The 22,400-nt window shown below is 47.4% G+C and overlaps 1 protein-coding gene across 1 annotated transcript in view; it reads left to right on the top strand.

Moving 5' to 3' along the window:
* The window catches only part of LOC132319615 (F-box only protein 15-like), a 30,336-nt gene extending 22,849 nt beyond the window's left edge, over positions 1-7,487 (top strand). The window contains 4 exon segments of the mRNA XM_059830678.1: positions 5,677-5,919; positions 6,195-6,327; positions 6,329-6,405; positions 7,361-7,487. Of these exon segments, the coding sequence (XP_059686661.1) occupies positions 5,677-5,919; positions 6,195-6,327; positions 6,329-6,405; positions 7,361-7,487 (580 nt within the window).
* The last annotated feature ends 14,913 nt before the right edge of the window (positions 7,488-22,400 follow it).

Below are 22,400 nucleotides of genomic sequence, written 5' to 3'. Positions count from 1 at the left end.
TAGCCTGGAGAAGAGGAGGCTGAGGGGAGACCTTATCGCTCTCTACAACTACCTGAAAGGGGGCTGCAGAGAGGTGGGTGTTGGCCTCTTCTCCCAAGTGACTAGTGACAGGACTAGAGGAAATGGCCTCAAGTTGCGCCAGGGGAGGTTCAGGCTAGACATTAGGAAAAAGTTCTTCACTGAGAGAGTGGTGAAACACTGGAATAGGCTGCCCAGGGAGGTGGTAGAGTCACCCTCCCTGGAGGTATTCAAGGAGCGTGTGGATGTGGCATTGTCGGATGTAGCTTGATGGACATGGTGCTGTGTGGTGTTGGGTTGGACTCGATGATCTTACAGGTCTTTTCCAACCGTACTGATTCTGTGATTCTGTGATTCTGTGAAGGGAAACATATAAAACATGCTGAAGAAATTCTTAGGCTCCTGGAAGCAGTACAGCAACCTGAAAAAGTGGCTATCATGCATTACAAGGCTCATCAGAAAGGAGATACTGCTCAAGAGTTGGGCAATGCTATGGCAGACTGAGAAGCCCAATGAGCAGCTGAGAAAGGTGAACTAGAATTGCAGTCTTTGGTCCCAGATGGTAAAATACAAGTTGATTGTGAACCCAGGTATTCCAAAGAAGATCAGAAATTAGTTGAAGACTTAGGTGGAGAAATAGAGAAAGGTAAATGAGCAAAGACTCCGCAGGGCAAAATAATAATCCCATTTGCGTTACTGTGGGCCATAGTTATAGCAGAACATAGGAAATCCCACTGGGGAGCAGAGGCATTGTATAAAAATTTGAGTCAGCGTATAGTTGCCCAGAACCTCTACACCACTGTTAAACAAGTGACACAGCAGTGTGAAATATGTTTGCAAAATAATCCTAAGGTAAGCCCTAAAGTCCAACCCAGACAAATAGGAAAGGAAACTATCCAGGGCAACAGTGGCAAATTGATTTCTCAGAACTTCCAAGAAAAGGGGGGTTTCGATATCTGCTGGTTCTAACAGACACCTTTTCAGGCTGGCCAGAAGCATTCCCTTGCTGAACTAATAAGGCTAGAGAAGTAACTAAAGCACTATTACAGGAAATAATACTGAGATTTGTAATTCCTGCAAAAATCTCCTCGGATAGAGGATCACATTTCATTGCTAAAATTGTTCAACAAGTTAGTAAACTCTTGGGAATAGATTGGCAGTTACATACCTCATATAGGCCACAAGCAAGTGGTCAAGTGGAAAAGATGAACCACTTAATTAAGTTAGAGATTGTAAAATTAGGGCAGGAGGCCGGATTGTCTTGGCCACAATCATTATCTTTGGCACTCCTGAGGATTAGAACTAAGCCCAGAACTAAAGAGGGGTTGAGCCCTTTTGAAATACTGTATGGGAGGCCCCACATTGTACAGGCGGGAGTATCAACTCAGACTGGAGACGAAACGTTATCTGATTATACTGTAAACCTGCAAAAACAACTTCGGGTGATAGAGAAACTTGTCTTAGGAACCAGAGCCCGAGGTCTTGATGGGCCGGTGCATGATATTAAGCCTGGTGATTATGTGTATGTGAAGTCTTTTATAGATTGACCTCTGAAACCGAAATGGGAAGGCCCCTACCAGGTGCTGCTGACATCCCATACAGCGATCAAGATTAAAGAGCAGACCTCGTGGGTACATCACACCAGAGTGAAGAAAGCCCCTAAGCCATGATGGGAATCGACACCTATGGGACCATTGAAGCTTCGCATTCGAAAGCGGTGAAATGGATTCTTATGACTCTGCTGAACTGTAACCACTGTTGGGAGTGGCCTTGGACAAACGCTTATTTTGGGTATACGGGAAGCTCGGGAACGGGTTGAATTTGGCAACCGTGGCAATATGTAATAATAACATGACACTGCGACCAACTGAATGGGAAAGAATAGATTTGGTCTATACCTGGACGATTGAGAAAGGAAAGGCGGTTCAGATAGATTGTAGACTCCTTAATGTAAGTAACCCGCCTCCTCTCCAGACCCAAATTACTGTCAAGAATGGTCTGGGATTCTGCCAACAGAACAAGCAGCACGATATGTAAAAGAAAGGAGGTTTGTTGGTATCCCTTCAATATAACTCAAACAGTGACCATAGTATGTCTGGGGGCAACTCAAGAGGGGGGCCAAGCTCTAACTTTTAGATTTCGGTTGCAGACACCAGGGGAAACCACTACTCCCCCTGCCTACACTACCTCGACTCAGGCTACTAAATCAAGTCCCACAGAGCCTGAGCAAATGGGACCATATGTGTATCTGACAGGAACATATGTAATTAAATATGTCAGTCAGCAACAGGTAATGTCTAATCCAATATGGTCTCTTAAGCGAGTGGAATTATTAATACAGAACGATATTTCCACCGTTCAACCAGCCTGTTCATCATTTATAAGACCCTTACATACGGGGTGGATGTCATGGTTACATAATAGGACCCTTCCTTCCCGAATGAGAAAAACGAGACATGTGATCGGTGCAGTCGGAACAGGATGAGGAGTTTTAAATAGTATAGATACTGAGATAATAAGGAACAAACTCGCAACAGTGACCAGCGATCTGAACAAAATACAGAACCCTTTAAGATCTTCCCTCCTAACTTTAGGAACCAGCCAATGGCTTACAGCAAATATGTTACCACAGTGGGAAAAGCTTAATGAAAAGGACAATGAACTGATTATAAATGCATTAGACACGGCTCAGACTAACGTTTCTACAGCACTCAGTTGTATCCAAGCTCAATTATGGTTACAGGCAATAGCAGCTGCAATCATTAGGGAAGGTGAAGATGGAATCCTACCAAAAGAAATCTGAAAGGTAATTTGGAATAACGCAACGAAATTTGAAAGGAGATTCCAATCGTGGTGGCATTTGGTTAATTTTACCTTTGACCCTACTAACAACACAGCTACAGCTTTTGTACTAACAATATATAAAGCTTTAGTGTATAACATATACCCGATTGCTGCGCTAGGATTAAATTACCATGGAACTGTACTTTATCCCCTAGGACATAGGGTATGGGCTATGAAAAACAGGAATAAGTGGCAAACTATTGATGTCGAGGTCTGTATCGTACGAGACCAACAAGGATTTATTTGTGAAGGAAACACCATCAAAGGGCAGGATATTTGTCTTGACACTGAACAAAATGTTTGTCACTTTGAGGTGCATCCCAACGAGACCCTAAGAACCATCATAATTTACAGGGGTATGGGATGTGATTTGTCTGAGAACTCAGTGTGATGTTGTACAAGTAGATGATCAAATGGTGGACATGAGCAACCATTCAAATACTTGCATTTGCAACTTTGTTAGTCTTACAGGATGAGATTTTAACTACACGGCTCCTGTTACTACTTATCAATTGCTGCAATTTAATTATACGTTGATTCAGGATATACAGCCCACCCGTATTGGAATGAATCTCACTCTAATAAGAAAACTATTACATCATGAAAACTTAAAAAGGTTGTTAAAACAAGTTCAAGAAAGTGGAAGAAAGACTTTAATCACTGTCCATCATGATGCAGAGGAAATACACCAAGTAGTGGAACGAGTGAAGTCAGACGGAGAGCACAATTGGTGGGATGTGTTTAGGGGTTATTCCCCATCAGCTTCCAAAATCTTGAACATAATGACCCACCCAATATTGGTGTTACTAATAGCCACCTCAAAATTAACAATAGTAAATCTTATCCTTTGGTGTAAACTAAAGGAAATTATTGGGCAAGTATGGACACTAAAAGTAATGATGAAACATAACGAACCACTTTTAAGAGCAAAAGAATTTGCTTAAGGGAAAGAAAAGGGGAATGTTACAGGGCATCTTGAGAAACAAGGGTTTAAAGTAAGAAAGAAAAATGTAGAGAACATACTTTGTAACAACTGCACCCGGTACTTAGTCATAGTAGAGATAGAGACTGTCTCCACTCACTCTGTGCTGATAAAGATTGTCTTCACTGACTCTCTGCTAACTAGCAATAATGATTAGCACAAGGACGAATCGTAGAAAAATAGAAAAGACCGCCAAAATAGTGCCCTAGAGTTAACTTGTCTCATTATAATCTCATTTTAATACTAAAACCCACACCTCCTAGGTAGAGAAGCCCCAACCCAATTTAGCCCCCTACTGTCTGAGCATGCGTGGTGAATTAAAAGAGAACTGTAACTTTAAGATTAAGTAAGAAAAGTATTAACCAATAGTTAATTAAGGGGTAGCACCAGTAGGCGTAACTAACTTTGTTAACTGTTTTAAATACCAGTCATGATTTTAACCCTGTGTGCAAGCTTTGTGGAGAAATCCCCTTACACCCGGCGCCGCCATAAACATGCCTGCTTTATAACTCTTTGAGTTGTGAAGTTTGTTTCCGCGTGTCATATTGTAACAACGTCCAAGAAGTGGCCTTGAGATGACTATTGTATTTACCACTTTGAGGTAAAAGTGGTACATGTTCCGCTGTGAAAAAGGCAAATTGATGCTTCCCTGTTGGATGCCTTTTTGATTTGTCTGCCCTGAATTCTTCAGAAGTTGAGGACAAAGGGGCAGTGATACCTCTCTAAACACTTGTGATTCCAAGTAGCCCTTTTTTTTTTCCCCTGCCTCCCTGCCCTGACTGAATTGTTGAGCTTCTTGAACTGATTTCTCACTTGCTTGCACAATGCTGTTTTGGGGAAGGAAGAAGCAATATGTAACTGAGAGTGAGGAGAAGGGTGGTAGATACTGGTGGCAAGTCTGTCTGCTCTCAGCTTACATTGCCTGAGACTGTACCTTCAAAATGTGGGAAATGCCTACTACTAATCCCTGTCCTTTCAGCATCATGCAGCCAGATGCTGAGTATCTCTCTCCATGAAAGAAAGGATGTCTGTCTGGGGAGGGTTATAGGAGGACGTCTTACGGGACTTTTTAGGCTGAATAAGACCAGTTGGATGATATGCAGCTCAATTTCCGCTGATGATGGTGTGTCAAGGACATCTCTCGTCCATTTTCATCATTCCGCAATTCTTAGCTGTTTTGGAGTTAAATAAGAATTTCCCCCCTCTGTCAGAAATGTTTTATACTATCTGATAAGTGGGTTATCTTGTCTTTTCTGGTCTCAAAATTGAAGTATCTTCAATCTTTGTTTTACTTGTGGGATTTTTCTTCATGTTCTCTTATGGCTATGCTGTCTCAGAGCTTCATCCTGAATGCTGTATTTTCAGGAAGACAGCCAAGACTTACCTCTTCTTTGTTTCCTCATGATAGCTTTCTCTCGGATATGTACTGTTTTGTTTTGCTGGGTTTTGTTGTTGTTGTTGTTGTTGTTGTTGTTGTTGTTTTTAAATCTGCTTCAGTGAATGTCCGTGAAGGAAGTAACAGCACGAGGGGGAGGAAGGCTTTTTAAAAACCGCATACTCTAGTGTGCTATTGAGAGGCATAGACCAGCAGGAAGTTCCCAATATCCGATGATCCTACTTTCTAGAGCACTAGTCAAACATTTTCTGTGTATGTGGTTGAGATGTTTATCAACCTTCCTGGCATATTGTAAGAATTAACTGAATAACTTTTTTTTTATTATTTTTCTGCTAACATTATGCTCAGTTGTAGCTGAGACATGCATGTAAGAATTATTAAGTAACTATTCTTGACATTTATGTGGTTTTCCTCTTTATTCTCTTTTTATTTTCAGTGGAATCTGGCTGAAAATCTATTCCAGTTGTTTTCAGCCAAAAAGGACAATTTGGAAAATGAAGTCTGAACCAACAGAAACTGTTTCCTTGGGCTGCGCTGCTCTACATGAGAGAAAGCCTGGGTACTGGAAGAAAGAATACCTCTTCAAGCAAATAGTTGCTGTCAAAACGAGAGTAATGTGACTTGTTAAACCTGTAGATCCTTATACAGGTCTTCCATGTAAAAACAAAGAAGCTATGCAGTAAGCAATGCCTTGTCACAGAAGATGTTGACTTGAGAACAATGTACAGAATATTAATGATGTGGAAAATGCTGGGGGGATAGGGAAGTAGAGCTATAAAATATATATCATAATGGGAAGATATGATGATAGCCTATAAATGACCTAGCCTGAGAAACATAAGTAGCAGTTAGTAGAAATTTTAAAATTCTGTTGGAAGCATAGTTTAACTTTTGTCACTTTGAGAATCTTTTTTTTTTAAACACCCCTCTCCCCTCTTGATTCCTAAATAACAGAGCCTCTGGCTTGAGGTGGATAATTGTTCTAAAGGACAAAAATGGAAAGGAACATGTAATGGAGAAGGCAAACCTATCGTTTAAGGACACATCTGTTACTATACTTTGGTATAGTACAAATTGTCCATGCTTAAGACATCCTGTCAAGCCTGAAACCGTTCGGAGTTATGCCATTGCTTCCTGACCAAAGCAGAGCTCCCAGCAAGAATGGGTGAGTTTGAATAGAGGATTTTTGAGGGGGTTTTGATGTAACTGGTTGATAATGTGTCTGTAGGAGCTATCTGGCCTTGCTTTGACTTAATGAGTTAAGTCTTTCTTAGAAAGCCTCTCTGTAATATTTCTTCCAAAGCCTGTGTCCTCTTCATTGGTAGGGCTTTTTAGCAAGAAATAGGTATAATCCAGCAAGCTCTGACATGAATCCATAGGTTAATGTAGCTACTGGCATGCAAGATACAGACTGATAGGTCGGGCCTTGGAAAGCTGAATCTAAGGCATAGCTAGAAATGAGCGTGAAACAAACATGTAAATCTCGGAGAATTCGTTGTGAGGCATTTAGAGTGGAACTGTTGGTGGCTACAATGGGGTAATCTCTGTTATTAACATTTATTTTTTTTTCTATGGGATAGGTGTGTATGTGAATTTAGGGAACTTAGTGTTTGGCTGTGTGTACAATATAAGTATATGCATATAAAAAAAATAGCCCACAGCACAATGTGGGATAGCTGTTGTTTTGTAACTTAAGTGTGTACTATATTCTTCTGGCATTATATTCCGAGCAAAGATGTTTAAATTAAAAGTGTGTATTTGAGGTATGTACATATTTGGTTGCTGTCAAGGAGTTTTCCACATGTCTCTGTCTTAGGTGTCATTTTAATAGCTACAGTATCGGCTACATGCTGCTTACACAAAACCTCTAGCAGTAGAGCTCTGAAAAGAGGGTATTGTTGTTCACCTTTGTGAATTTCAGTTGTTAGGTGTTGATATCCTGCTCTTATGCTGTAGTTGTTTAAAAGTGATTTTATGGCTGTGCATGCTGAATGCTTTCAAAACCATTTCCATCATGTGCTGTTGGTCAGACTTCAGAGCTAAAAATGAAATTAGGCTGAACTTTTACATAAATAAGGAGACATAGTCTTGTTGCTACATTCTGTCTATTCTTTTCAAAGACTTCGTCGACGTTCCTTAATTGCTGAATACCATCTTGCTAACCTGACTGAAAGTAGTGTAGCCGTTGGTGCTGATAAGCTTGTCCAGCTCTTCAGTCTGAATCCAGGACTCTTAGTAGGACTTTGAAAGGTAAGATAACATTTTGTTTCAATACTTTATTATGACTTGAAGAAACAGATTCTTTTGCCTTGTAGTTTGGGATTTTGAGAGTTTTTTAGGGTTTGGGGTTTGGTTTTTTTAATCTTCCTTTTTTTCTTTGAATTTTGAAAGATCTTGTCTAAACTAACAACAAGGAAATACAGGTAGGGACAGCTAGTTGATGATTTATTGTATTCTAAAGGGCTGTCGCAGGAGTATCTGTACTTTAAAAAAAAAATCCACCTCTAATTCCAAGAACCGTTATGTGTCATAGTGTATTAGATACTGTACTCATCTTATTTCTGTGTTCAATTGTATTTATTTTGCAGTCTTCACATGCCAGAGTTTGACATCCTAAAGACATTTTAAATAGAATGGTTTGAGGAGAGATGTGTTTCTTCCCCTGACTCATGCCTTGCCCTGTCCCCATCACTCAAAGTGATGAATTCCCACAAGGCAACTTTGCTACTTGTTTCCTTTAATCTACATCACCGGGTAGTCGTATCCTGCTCCCACAGTAGGAATGCTGTAAATTGAGCCCTTTTGGGGATACTCAATTCTTGGTATTCAGTGTCTAAGTTAAGGGGTTAGTCTCTGCAGGCTGTGTGTAGAGATGAATGTCTTTAGAGAGCAATGCAGAACATCTGAAGTAGACTTCTACTCTAAAGGAATCTGTGTCCCAGGGACCTAGGTGTCTGCCTGAAGTCGCATACGGTTGGATGCTATGGAAGCCTACCTCAGGTGTTCTGCTCTTGGACGGAATTCGGAGATGGCAGCTCTTTCTTCCTCCCACAGCCATGTTACTGATATAGACTTGTATTATTTGGTCCTGGCAAGGAACTTCCCTCAGGGAACCTGTGAACAGTTGCTCTAAGCTGTGTCTCATTTCCATCTGGAAACTCTTGCTACTTCAAATGTGCACAATCAGCAGAGGAGTTGTTTTAAAACCACAGAAGGAATATTTGTTTCACTCTTACTTAAAGGTGTCCATTTCCTAGAAAACTTGAGCCTGCCTGAGCTGCATGAGCCTATTATGGGTTGCCTCAATCTATGAAAAGCTCGGATAAGTGAAGAGATGTTTCTTTCGTATCTTCAGAAGTTTAGTAGAATAGTGTCCCTGCGTTGGTGTCCCTATGGTCATGCTAGCGCAGTACCTCTTCCCGTGCTTGGAAAGAGAACTCTTTCAGCACCTGGAAATAATTCAGCCATCACGAAGTACCACAAAGTTGTTAAGCACTGAGTGCCTCACTCCAGTATATTTTTCCTGCTTACTTTTCTGAACAGCTGTTCTTATTCTCTGTGTGGGCAGAGTAACATTAGACAGTTAACTGTAGATGGGTGTAATAATGTTAAAATTTTTTTTATGTTCTTCTGAGTTAGAGCAGTCTCAGACTTCATTAGTCTGCTACCAGCTTTCCTTTTAGGTGTCATTTCTTTGATTGTCTTGATGTACAGTAGTTAAATACAGTTAAATACAGGTTGTCTAAATCACTTGAGAATGGTCTCACTGTACCGAACCACTGGTAATGTCGCAACAAGAGTTACGGTATATTGGCTCTAATTGCAGTAGTACCTTTTTCCATGCATGTATATCACTGGAAATGTGTTCAGTTCACCACAAAGCTGACAAAGAGCTGAAATACAGCTGATGACTCCATTTTTGCACATATGTAACAGACTGTGGGAAAAACTTGTAACTGTGTCTCTGTGGTTTCTAAAGACTTTGTTGGAAGATCTTGGCTTCAGCGTGTTCACTACTTTCCTGAGCTTTCTAGAAAGAAAACTGGTCTGCCTTGAGTTAAAACGTTTTAGTATAAAATGGGCAGATGACTGGAGCCATGTGACTTTGGCACTTCTTTGGGCACTCAAGCTTTTCAGTTGGGTGCCAAATGTTCTCCGCTTAAAATAAAGCGGACATTGCTGCAAGCTGGCATTGGGCTGCTTTTGGCTGCAGGATAATCTTTTGCCAACTGTGTGTCAGAAGTTTCTCTCAAAAATTGTACATATTCAAAATCTAAACATTCACGATGGGCAGCTGTTCTGCATTCAGAGAATATCAGTTTCTGCTGGCAAGTGGCTGACTGTTTGCCAAAGCTGTTTCATACAGAAAGAATTCAGTTGGTGTTTTTTACAGGGTCTGATGATTTCTGTGACCGTAAGCTTCCCCAAGCCCAAACACTCGGTATCCTGTGGGGGTATCCTGTGAATGGCTCTTGTAGCAGCTCTCAGGAGCTACTAGCCTTTTCTTTGAAAGTAGCAAGACCTTTTTATCACTGCAGGCTCCCAGTCAGATATGTAATCACAAAAGCAAATTTACCTGCTCGTGGTACCTACAACATCTGCAGTCCGTGCTACAGCTCAACTGCCTGAGGTGTGAAGAACCACATCCCTTTGTTTCCTTTCAATCTGCCAAGTGTGAATTTCATTTAAAGTTCTCTGTTTCTTGCATTATGAGGCACAAACCGTAATTCCTTCTTCTCTCCTTCTCTTCACTCATGATACCATAGATCTTTTTCAAACTGCCTCTGAATTCTCCTTCCATAACACCTCAACTGCATTTCCTTTGCTTCATTTTAAGCCCATTCCTCCTTGTCCTCAACATGGTGCATGGGGAGAAGTCAATTCCCTGTTTCTTTGCAGCATCCTTTGAGACATTTAGAGGCCCTTACACAGCTCTCTTCTGCCTTCTCTTCCTGACCTTAAACAACAAGTCCATTCACCCTATGATTAATCCTTCTTCAGACACCATGTTTTCCAAAACCCTCATCCTTCTTAGTCATATTCTCCAGGTGCCTCTGATAGGCATGTATCTCTTTTGAACGGTGATCCTCAGAAACGGACACTGTGTCAGTGGAGACCCCAGCCCAGGCATGACTCTGGGAGCAGTATTCCATCAGCCCTCAGTGATTTGATCGAGACTAACCTCCATTAGCCTGCTTATAGGAACACCACGTGCAACCATGTGGAGGCTTTCTGGAGTCCACATCCAGGTACCTGCCCTTGACAAGCTGTTCTGCTGTCAGAGAAGGAAACTGATTTGTTGCTGTTTTTGCACAGCCCCCTCTTTGTTGTCATTTTTTGTTGTGGTTGCCTGAATACACCCGAACTATTGGATAATTTCTTTTTTCAAGTATTTTTTTGGGTGGAAATGGAAATTTAACTCACCAGTTGAAATAATATGATTTCATTTTCAAATGAAATTTATGAATTTTCAATTTGTTTTAATTTTTCTTTGCTCCTCCTCCCACTTCTTATCAATTCTTCACCATCCTGCCGTGACAAACCGTGTTGCTCTGGGGACACGGTTGAACCGTGCGGGGCCAGTGGGGCTGGTTCACATTTTTGGACCACAGACGCACTTTCCTTTTCAGAAACCGGCCTGATTGTGTTCAGCACGAGCGTTTGTTTTCATGATTCCTGCAGTGCCTGTTCTCGTCTGTGTTTAGTGAGGGCCAGTTATCAAACTGGGGTCCCTCTCCCTTTGTGGTGGTCAGGCGAGAAACAAATGCCTGATGTCAGAGACAGTCATTCATATGTCAGATGAGCTCAGAGTTGAGTGCCCGGCCTCACTGCTGTCTTCATAAGGCACCTCCAGTAGTCAGGAGGAGGGGAGAGAGGCGGGTGGTGCATTTTGTGTCTTCCTGCTGCGATACTGATGCCCTAAACCCCTCCACCATGGAGCCAGACCTGCATCTCTCTCTCTCAGGAGGCTGGAAGTTTTAACCAGCCCCACCCAGCTATTCCAGGTACAATAGCTTCCATTTTAGCAAGATGCAGCACAAGTTATGGTTGCGCCCTCAAAAGAAGAGAATACCCATGATCTCCACTTTGTTGTACAGCCTTTCCCAGTTTGGCAGAAGCCCTTCTGGTCACCCTTACCTGCCAACCCGTGCCTGGAGTAACTACTGGACAAACTGCCATGAAGTCACCCCGTTAAATTCGGCCCTGAGGAAAGGCCTTGCTCTTTGCAGAAACCCCTCGGACAGCCGGGGTTTGCTCCCGGGTTTTCCTCAGGGCTGTTCTACTCTCGGCACTGCCCAAGGGCACGTCTGTGCTGTGAAAGATCAAAACCTGGGAAATACCAGAATGTGGGAGCTTTCCAGAGCTGTTTCTGGAAGCACTGAAGATCCCGTTGTGCACGAAGCTGAAGCAAACCCTGCACATCAGTGGAAATTTCGAGGAGTATTTTCCCTGTGTCAGTGCTCAAGGACTCAGAGTAGTGGCTGAAACAGTGAAATGCTGAACTTTGGTATTGTGCTTGTAATTGGCAGACCTCAAAGTGCTCGACAAAGACCGTCATTTATATACCTGGGGTGTTTTAGAGATGAGCAGATGGCTTCTGGATATGTTTTCTTTCCTCTCACACTCTAACTGGTTATTAATGTGTCTCTTAAACAAGGCATCCACGAGACACTGTCATTGTGGGTGCCGCAACACGTATTTTGCCTGTGCTGAACCAAAGCTGTGTCTGGACAAGAAGGGAAGAAGAGATTTCCGCACACTCAACTATGGAGTTTTACCAAGTGTATTCCCAGTTTATTCCTTGATGTTTTGTTCCAAGATGAAGGTTGTTGATACTGAGGTGGAAGAGCATTACAGGGCTTGGCGAAATCCCCGGTCAACGGCAAGGAGGACTTTGTGGATGTGGTGCCCTCTGCAACGCCCAGGCCATGTGTTTTGACTGGCTCGTGTGCCCGTCTTGTTGTTGGGAACAGGCTCCTCTCTGCAGGGGGAAAAGCTGAGGGGGAACCAAACCCAGTGTCAACTGGGCCTTGCCACTCCTGCACCGAGCTGTGCGTGGCCTCAGCCCTCCCTGTGGCCCTGAGCCCTCTGGCTACCTCCGCATCAGGGCTGTGTCAGGATGGGCAGCGCTGGGTGGCTCGGCCTGGCCTGGCCTGTCAGGCTTTGCCCCCGGGGCCGGTCCCTGGGGCAGGCTCTGCCTTGGGTGCCACTTTCTGCCCCCTCTCCCTCCTCCCGCCATTGCTGCCAGCAGGCGCTGCCTGGCTGGTGGCTCTGGCAGGCTGCTCTCTCCTCTGGCTGAGCTGTTGGCACCCCCCTTCTTCCCCTGGGGCTCCCTCCCCTCTCCTCTCCCCAGCAGCGGGAGCACCCGCGGCTTCAGGAAGCTTCGGGCCGTGAGGGCCGGCGCAGGTGAGGGGAGACGTTGAAGGCAATGGCCGCCGCCGTGGGGCGCTTGTGTGGAGCTGCTGGTGGGCTGGGGCGGCGGGAGCGGCACTGCCGTGAGGAGGAGGAAGGAGGCGTTTTCGGGGAGGACAGCCTGGGGAGTGGACACCTTGTGCTTGAGGTATTAGCGAGGGGAGAAAGCCGCTTTCCTCCAGGGAGCAGGCAGTGGGCAGCCTGCTGAGAGGGGCGGAGCCTGTGCCCGGCCCTGCCGTGAGGGATGGCGCTCCAACAGGCACCAAGTGTGCTCCAGGCTATGGAACATGGGTGTCAGAAGCCTGAGGTCCCAGCAGTTCAGAGGCTGAGCACTGGAGTCAGAGGCTGGGGAGGGACCTGGTGCTGCCTGTTTCCACCTCACCAGAGATTATTACAGAGCCCTGCCCCCACCTTGGCATTTGGAAACTAACCGAGTTGGTTATGGCTTTAGTATTGACACAAGGGGCAGATTAAGACGCGCAAGCACCTTCAGAACCTTTCCTTCACCCAGAATTATTTGTGTGGAATAAATGAAGCCTTGGCCCATTGCACTGAGCTACAGCTGGGGGGTTGGGGGGGGACAGAAACCAGCCAAGGGCATTATGCTCAGGGAGCTCCAGTCATCCTGTGCTGGACATGGGGAGGAGGGTCTGACTTGAGAAATACCCATGGCCATGTACATCACCCCCAAGCCAAGCAGGAGCTGCCCGAGCAGGCTTAATTCTAGCAGTGCCCAGCTTTGTGGAGCTTGACTGAAAAGGTGGTGTGGAGTCATCTCTTCAGAGCAGTGTCATGAGCGTGTCTTTGCTTGTGGTGTGGGTGCCAGTTGCCCTTCCATCCGTGCTGCTCACAGGGGGAGGAGGGGACTCGCTTTCAGAGAGGCCCCGCTGCCCTCATGCTTGAGAAAGTTTTGTAGGGTCTAGTTTAAAGTGCGCTGGCTTGCACATTGTTTTCCCTGCTAAGTGCAGAATTTGCTGCATTCTGGTGTTTGGCAGCCCAGAAGTGAGTCGCTCTGTGTTATTGTTCTGTATCCCAGTGTAGTAATGCTGCTCGTCTCTTGCAGGATCTTCTGACAAGCTTGAAACTAAGATGAGGAGACTAGAGCAGACTGGTCACCAAGTCAGCTTCTCTGTGATACAGCGTGGGGACTCGTTCTTAGATGTCTTTCAAGCTTAATGGTAAGAAACTCAAGTGGCAAAGAAAGAGTATTCTGGAGGTGAGAAGTTGAATGGAAACAAAACCTGGTAGAAACAAATGCCTTGTTTAGCTGACACCTAGTCCAGATTTCACAAGCTAGTGTAGCGGTAGCTCGTGTTCACACTCGTGCTTAGTGATGGTGTGGGATGCTTTGACCCTACTGAAAGCCACATATAGCCTCTTCTGCCTTCTCCTAGCTTTTCCTATATGCGTATTCTCCACGTACCAGTACCTGACAGCTCCTGTCTGTCTGTCTGACAGGTCTGCTTGCACCCAGCCACACGAAATGGGGATGTTTAACAGCAGCAACTCAGATTATTCTAGAATAGCCTTTGCTTTGAAATGCCTTACTTCTTGCTAGAAAGTGGGAAAAGGCCAAGGCCAAAACACCTTCCACTTGACGCATTTCATAAAAATTCATCTCTGTTCTTAGATCAGCCTGTTCTGTCCAAGGCTTATTGCATTCCTGAAGGGCAATCTCCTTGGTTCCTTCCTCTCTGCCTTCCCAAGGGGAATTCATTTGGTAGGGTGGAGGGATTCCCCTTTCTGCTTGGTAAAGACGGCATCATAGCTGGCGCTTGTGGTAGCATCTTGGCGTTTGGGAAAAGCAAGCGAGGAACACTTGTTCCCTGTGGGGATGCCAGTAGCAAGGTTTCTAGTTGTTGTGGACCCTTGCAGAGCAATATCGCTCCTGAGCCATCCTGAGATAGCTGTTGTGGGTCAACATGCTTTCCCTTTGCTGTATGTGGTTCTCTGTGCTTGAAGCATAGTCCTGCCTGCAGTTATATTTAAATAGGAATGTTTTTATGGATGATATTTCTGTAAAAGTACTGATATTTTATAAGTCTGTAAATACTGATACCTGTACGTAGATTTCTATTATCTAGCTATAATGACTTTTCTATTTAGCCCAAAGGGGGATTTCTCTGTATCAGACACTGCCCAAGCATCTGACCAGTTCATTGAGTCGCTGGGTGCCCTCCACAACAGTGTGAAAGCAAGTTTAGCTGAATGTGATTTCTTCTTCCTTCCCAGGGAGAGAAAGGTGGGGGGAGGAACTTGAGCTGAACATGGCCAGCTTTCCCCAGGAGGAGCTCTCCTGTGTCTTCTCATGTGCCTGCCAGCCCTGTGCTTTCTAGAACTGTTGTACTTGCCCCTGTGTGGCCTCAGATGGCTTCAGATGGGAAGACCTAGCCTTTAAACTCTGCCTTCGTTTCTGTTGCCTGTCTGCAATGGCTTTAGGGTGCCCTAGACTTGCCGTGCTTTGGTTCTCTAGAAGTGATGGGAGGTAAGGGTTGCTGTCTTCAGCAGTTCCCTGAATGTCCTAGGAGCAAGTGTAGTGCTCTGCAAACGCTTTTGTAGAGCTCTTAACGTGAGCACTTGCTGGTGATGAATTGGGGGAATACTGGAGTGACATGAGAAATCTCTGGGGATTCGTAGACTGGGGTAGGTCGGGGGGGTCCTCCCGCTGCCATCTGGTCTGATTTCCTGCTCAGAGCAGGTCCCGTCAGATCATGTTGCTCTGGGCTGCGTGCAGTCCTGTTTGGGGTATCTCCAAGGAGGGAGATGCAGCATCATCTCTGGCAACTTGTTCCAGTGCTTGGGCACCCTCGTGGTGAGCACCTTTCCTTGTCTTGAGTTAGAATCCCACCCAGAAACACCCACACACACACCCTGCCCACACAACCCCCTGCCCTGTGTAGCATCTTTTCTAGCTTTTTCCCTGTCCTTTGCCAGTAAGTTCCCTTCCTGTTGAGCAGTGGCTTGCGTTTCCCTTAGGCTTCCTTCTGCTTCCAGAAGCCCTTCCTGTTGTCTTTCATCTCTTCCTAGTTTGTCTCCAGCTAAGCTGTGGCTTTCCACAGTCCATCCCTGCATGCTTGCGCAATGTCTCTCTGTTCCTCCCGGGTATCCCATCTCTGCCTGCACCTTGGGTGTTCTTCCTTTTTGGTGTTTCAGCTGGGTCAGGAGTTTCCTGTCCATCAGTGCTGGCCTTCTGCTACTTGTGACCAACTCTGTGTCTTGGCATGGACCCTTCTGGTGTCTGGGGAGGTGGGGGCTGTTGTCCTTGAAGTTCAATCCGTTGCCCTGCTCCCCTTTGCCCTCCAGGCCAGTCTCCTGTTGGCTCCTGCCTAGAAGCTCTTCAGGAAGCAGCAGTCTGCTCTGCTGAAGTCCAGCATTGTGATTCTGCTGGTTTGCTCACTTCTCTCAGGTTTTTAAATTCTACAACCAAATGGTGGCTGCAGCCCAGCGTGCCCTTGAACTTCGCATCCTTGATCAGTTTTTCCGTGTCTGTGGACAAGGAGTCCAGCGGAGGGTGGAGACGGGTGCCCCGTCATTCTGCTTTCACACACAGGGTGTGAGATGATGTTGCTCCATGCTGCTGTCCCCTGGACGCCTCCTCACTGCCCCCAGCACCCTGCCTGCAGAGTCTGAGAAGCCTATGCTGGTGTATGTGGTTGCAGTTCCTCACTGGGTTAGCCAGCCTGCTAGCAGAGACTCTCTTGCCTGCTCAGTCAAGGAAGCCCTGTCCCTGGGCCAGCACTCCTTATTCCTTGTGCTCCTCAAAGAAGGGTCCTGTGGTCATAGGAGCCGAAGCCCTGACTGTGCCACCAGCCCGATGGTGCTAAGCAGCAGGATGTGTTTGCTCCTACTTGAGCCTTCCTGAGGACAGCCCTGCCAGGGTCACGGGCTCTTCCCCCTGGGTGTCGTGGGGATGAGGGCCTGATGAGCTTCATCAGCCCCCCTGGAGCAGGATGGCCCTGAGCACCCAGTGAGCTGCAAGCCACCTGAAACTTCAGGTCAGGTTGGCAGAAGGATGCCTCTCCTTAGCTGCAAGAGGAGGGCTCTGATAACTGACAGCCCCCTTGCAGCCTTGCCTTGCCTCACCCTTCTGCCTGTGCTCTACAAAGAGGGCATCGCCTGTGTACGGGCAGGAGCACCCCACCTTCCCCTGCCTCTCTGGGTCTGTTGTGCAGATGAGCAGTGCATGTTCTAAGTACAGAGACGTCTCTACTCTATAAACAGCCTATATTCCACATATAGGCAGAAGAGCCCCGTACTTACTACCTGTGTGCACCAAGTGTTTGCTCTGCAAAAAGAAAAGCCTCACCTCCCCTGTTTGTGTGCTTCTCTAGGCAGAGTGTGCCTGATGTACAGAGACGCTCCCCCTCCACCCCCAGCCTCCCCAGATTTCACATGCGGGTGCATGGGCAAGCCCTGCCTCACCTGGCCCGTCTCTGCTCCGTAACCGGAATACGGTCTGTGTCCTGACAGGGAAGTGGAGTGCAGTGCTCTCCATGTGTATTCTCCGTACAGCCATTTTACAGTCTGTATGGTGGTAGAAAGCTATTGCCCCACCTCACCCTTCTGTTGGTTTCTGTTCTCTATACAGCCAGCGTACAATGTGTAAGCAGACCAAAAAGCCCTGCCTTGGCAGTATCTAGTCTATGACTAGACATGCTTTGCCTGCATACAGTCTATCTACAGACAAAATATAGTCTGTATCCGGAGAGAAAAGCCTCACTGTCTCTTTTCTGATAGGCAGAGTTTAGCCTGATATACACTGCATACTGAGAAAGCAAGCCTGGCTTTGCCTGTCCATACGTAGTCTTGAGGAAGACAGTATGTAGTCTGTATAGCAAAAGAAAAGCTTCCCCTTGTTGCAGGTATGTTGAGTGTACACAGATGGTTGGTATTAGATGTAGAGGTAGGTGAGGCACTGCTTTTCTATGTACATATGTTATATTTAGCCCATATAGTCTCTGTGCAGACAGAAAAGCCTCTCATCATGTTGTGTGAGTATATTCCACATATGCATAGGCTGTATTGATACAGAGACATAACTATCTGCTTTTAACCACTTGGATATTGTTTCTTGTTTATTCGCTTAGATATTGTTTCTTGTTTATTCTTTCTAAAACTCACTTACCAAGGCTGGCGCCTGTAACGTCTGTTAAGGGTTAAGTTTATCAGGGACTGGTATTTGTCAAGAGCTACTTGCTGAACAAAGGGAGTGATAACAGGAGCTGCAAGGTTAGTCTGACCACAGAACAGGCTAGGACTTATTAAAAACTGCTGAAATCAACAAGTAAGAAGAGAGCATGCGTAAATGAGGACAGAAGAGGAAGATAAGACCGCTGAAGAAGTAAAAGACTACCAGAGACAGATCTGAGCCTGCGCAGTTTCTGAATCAACTCCACCCCCAACTTATACGTATGTATTATGTAATCCTATTAATATGTATGCTTTGGTGTAATAAATATCTGATTGCTTGCCGAAACAGTGTGCAAGCTTTGAGGAGAAACCCCCTTGCACCCGGCGCCATAATAAACATACCTGCTTTATAACTCCTTGTGAGTTGTAAAGTTTGTTTCCGCGCGTCAAGGGCGTACTCGATCCTCTCATCCAGGTCCTTGGTAAAGATATTAAACGAGACCGGCCCAAGTACCAAGCCCTGAGGAACACCACTTGTGACTGGCTGCCAACTGGATTTAACTCCATTCACCACAACCCTTTGGGCCCGGCCATCCAGACAGTTTTTCACCCAGCAAAGAGTACGCCCATCCAAGCCGTGAGCAGTCAGTTTCTCCAGCAGAATGCTGTGGGAAACGGTGTCAAAAGCTTTACTAAAGTCTAGGTAGACTATATCCACAGGCTTTCCCTCGTCCACTAAGCAGGTCACTTTGTCACAGAAGGAGATCAGGTTAGTTAGGCAGGACCTGCCTTTCATAAAGCCGTGCTGACTGGGCCTGATGGGCTGGTTGTCCTGTAACATGCCACATGATGGCACTCAAGATGATCTGCTCCATAATCTTCCCTGACACCGAGGTCAGGCTGAGAGGCCTGTAGTTCCCCAGATTGTCCGGCTGGCCCTTCTCCAAGATGGGCATCACATTTGCTAACCTGCAGTCCACTGGGACCTCCTCGGTTAGCCAGGACTACTGGTAGATGATGGAATGTGGCTCGGTGAGCGCTTCCACCAGCTCCCTCAGTGCCCTTGGGTGAATCCCATCCGGCCCCACAGACTTGTGAGTGTCTAAGTGGTGTAGCAGGTTGCTAACCATTTCCCTTTGGAATGTGGGGGCTTCATTCTGCTCCCCATCCCTATCTTCTGGCTCAGGGGGCTGGGTAGCCGGAGAACAACTGGTCTTACTATTAAAGACTAAGGCAAAGGTGGCATGAAGTACCTCAGCCTTTTCCTCATCCTTTGTCACTATGTTTCCCCCCATGTCTGGTAAAGGATGAAGAGTCTCCTTAGCCCTCCTTTTGTTGCTAATGTATTTAAAGAAACTTTTTTGGTTGTCTTTTACGGCAGTCTCCAGGTTAAGTTCTAGTTGGGCTTTGGCCCTGCTGATTTTCTCCCTGCAAAACCTCACAACATCCTTGTAGTCCTCCTGAGTTGCCTGCCCCTTCTTCCAAAGGCCATAAACTCTCTTTTTTTTCCTGAGTTCCATCCAAAGCTCTCTGTTCAGCCAGGCTGGTCTTCTTCCCCGCCGGCTTGTCTTCCGGCACATGGAGACGGCCTGCTCCTGTGGCTTTAAGACTTCCTTTTTGAAGAGTTTGCCACCTTCCTGGACTCCTTTGCCTTTCAGGACTGCCTCCCAGGGGACTCTGTCCACCAGGGTCCTAAAGAGGCCAAAGCCAGCCTGCCAGAAGTCCAGGGTAGCAATTCTGCTCACCCCGCTCCTTCCTTCTCGCGAATCGAAAACTCTCTCATTTCATCATTGCAATGCCCAAGGCGGCCTCCCACCATTGCATCCCCCACCAGTCCTTCTCTGTTCACAAACAACAGGTCCAGCGGGGCGCCTTCCCTCGTTGGCTCACTCACCAGCTGTGTCAGGAAGTTCTCTTCCACACACCAGGAACCTCCTAGACTCTTTCCTCTCGGCCACATTGTATTTCCAGTGGACATCTGGCAAGTTGAAGTCCCCCACGAGAACAAGGGGTAGCGATGGTGAGACTCCTCCCAGCTGATTAGCCTGCAAGACAATGCACACCTACTTCACTGGCATGAATGGCAAAGCAGATTAATGTCGTCGAGAGAGCGGTACCTTGACCAGAACCCGCTTAACACAGAAAGCACAACCCAGTCCTTGTCTTCCTCTCCAGCTGATCAGAACTGATGTTCAGTAGTGCCTGCCAGCCCTGTGCTTTCTAGAACTGTTTTACTTGCCCCTGTCTGGCCTCAGATGGCTTCAGAAGGGAAGACCTAGCCTTTAAACTCTGCCTTCGTTTGGGTTCTGCCTACATAAAAGCAGCGGGGGAAGCATGTCACATGCCAAGTAGCATCCTTCCCCCAGCTAGAGGGAAGATGCTTGGCAAGTCAGCAGGAGGCTCGGCTATCCCCAGCTTTCATCTCCTGGGCACTGTTATTAGATGGGCAGGGTGTGCTTTGGAGGGCCAGAACACAATAACACCACAGAAAGCTTCTCTAGCCCGGACCAGCTGTCTGCACTGGCTGTGTTTTTCTGATTGTCCATCAGCATTTAAAGATGGAGGATGTCCTGTCCCTACAAGCCCCTCCCTTTGCAAGGCGGCTTTGTGGAATGCGCCTGTGGGCACAGCTCAGCCTGTGGGGTGCACAGGCAGCCCCACAGACCCTTGTGGGACGCCTGGGTGCAAATCCACATCATCCACTGACATCTCCACCAACATCAGCACAGACACCCAGGAGGAACGACCATTTCGAGGCCGCTCTGATGGCACTGCCAGCACTGATGGCCCTGCAGCACGGAGCTCTCCACGGCCAAGGTTGCCTGCAGGAACTCCCAGCACAGTCCAGGCACCGGTCAAAGCCCTGGCTGTCCTGCTCTGCCCTTACCAGTCTGCCCGAGCTCCGGCTGAACTCAAGGAAGATGTGCCCCACCACATCCCATGCCCAGCAGTTCTGGGAGCCGGAGCTGAGCCGCTCCCGGATGAACTCCAGAAGTGCCCTCCGCACCTGCCAGGGGAGAGTGTGGTTAAGGTCCTCCTGTTCAAAACTCAAAGGGAAGCCGCCTTTGCTTGGGGGCAGCCTTTGTGGCTCATGGAGAGATGACGAGCGCACAGCAGAAGCTTTCGCTCCTGGCGTCAGGGCTGGGCTTTAGCACCAGGCTGGATGGGCATTTGCCCCACAGAGTGCAGCGACCTCCCTGCTCCACTCTGCCAGCTCTCCCCGAGGACGGGCCATCACCCACCTCCTGGGCAACGCGCTGGTGCTTTCCCAGGCACCCTAGCTGTGCCCTGATGGAAAGGGTCTCTCTGCCTCCCCTGGTGGCACCGTCCCTTCCCAAACCAGCTCACCTGGGCACTGGGGTCATTGCACACTGACCGCACGGCCTCCACCACCTGGGGCAGTTTCTCTCTCATCGCAGGTGCTGCAAGAGATATGGAGAGGTGTGTGTTGAGGCAGAGCCCCGATGGCAGAAGCTTCCAAGTTTTTCGCACACCAACGGGACAGAAAAGCTGGGCCTGACTCTGACTTTGCAGGAGGCAGCGGCGTAGCCAGAGTGACTCCATTTCTAGAGGCACAGCTGTTTTATAGGGATTGAAAGCTATGGTAATATGGTAACACAGAGGACAAGAGAAATGGCATGGGTACAAGCAGCTCTCGTGCAAACCAGCCCACCCACCTGCCCACCAGCCTGCCCGTGTTTCTGAGCTTGGAGCATCGTCCCTGGTGTGCCGCCATTTCTAACTGCCGGGGGAGAGCTCGAGCCCTGTTGTGGGGTGTCGGCTCAGCTGGGGGATCTGCTCTTTGCAGCTCCTTTTGAGTGCAGGTGCACCGCTTTCAGCCCGTTCCTGCTCTCAGCCCAGCAGCCTCAACCCCTGCCTTGTGTCCCTGGTCTGTGGCACTGACCATCAGAGTGGGCCAGCGTTCCCAGCAGGCCCAGGGCTGCCACGTGACCAGCCTCACTCTCACTGCTCAGCTGGGACTGTAGAAGCACAACCGTCTCCTCAGGGCACATCCGTGCTGCCGGGAAGAAATTGCATTCTGCATTAGCAGGCAGCTGCCCCCGACCGCCAAGGACAGGGAGAGAGCTGCCACGGCATGGCGGGGCATCGCCCAGTCTCCTCTCCTTACCCTGCAGCATGATGCAGTGGGACAGCGCTGCCTTATGGGCCAGGCCAGGCTCCTTGGTCACATCAGAGAACTGTGGGAACAAGGTCCATTTTAGAGAAAGTTGCATCAGTGTTGAGGGGGACTGAAAAGAAACTGTGCTCTCCGCTCTCCTCTCCCTGGGCACTCTGGGCACGGGACCCACAGCCAAAACCCATCCCACCCCACGGTGGCCCCGGGCACACACTGAGCTTTGCAGCAGCCTGGGCTGCCCAGGAGCTGAGGATGAGGGGTATTGCAAGGCTCCAGAGTCCTCCTGTGACTTGGCTGAGAGGGAAATTGCTGCGCGAAGGGGGCTGCCCCTCGGGCCCGTTCCAAACAGCCAGGATCAGGCCTCCTGTAGCCTTAAGGTGGCACCTGGATCACAAATTCTGGCGTGCTCCTGGCCTTCAGGAAGGTCCCGGCAGAGGGACACCCTGCCCTGCCCTGCCCTGCCTTGCCCTGCCAGCTGG

This window comes from Gavia stellata, chromosome 29 (assembly GCF_030936135.1).
Source record: "Gavia stellata isolate bGavSte3 chromosome 29, bGavSte3.hap2, whole genome shotgun sequence".
Classification (NCBI taxonomy): domain Eukaryota; kingdom Metazoa; phylum Chordata; class Aves; order Gaviiformes; family Gaviidae; genus Gavia; species Gavia stellata.
The sequence above is the reverse complement of the archived record's forward strand: the minus strand, read 5'-3'. Positions and strand labels throughout refer to the sequence as shown.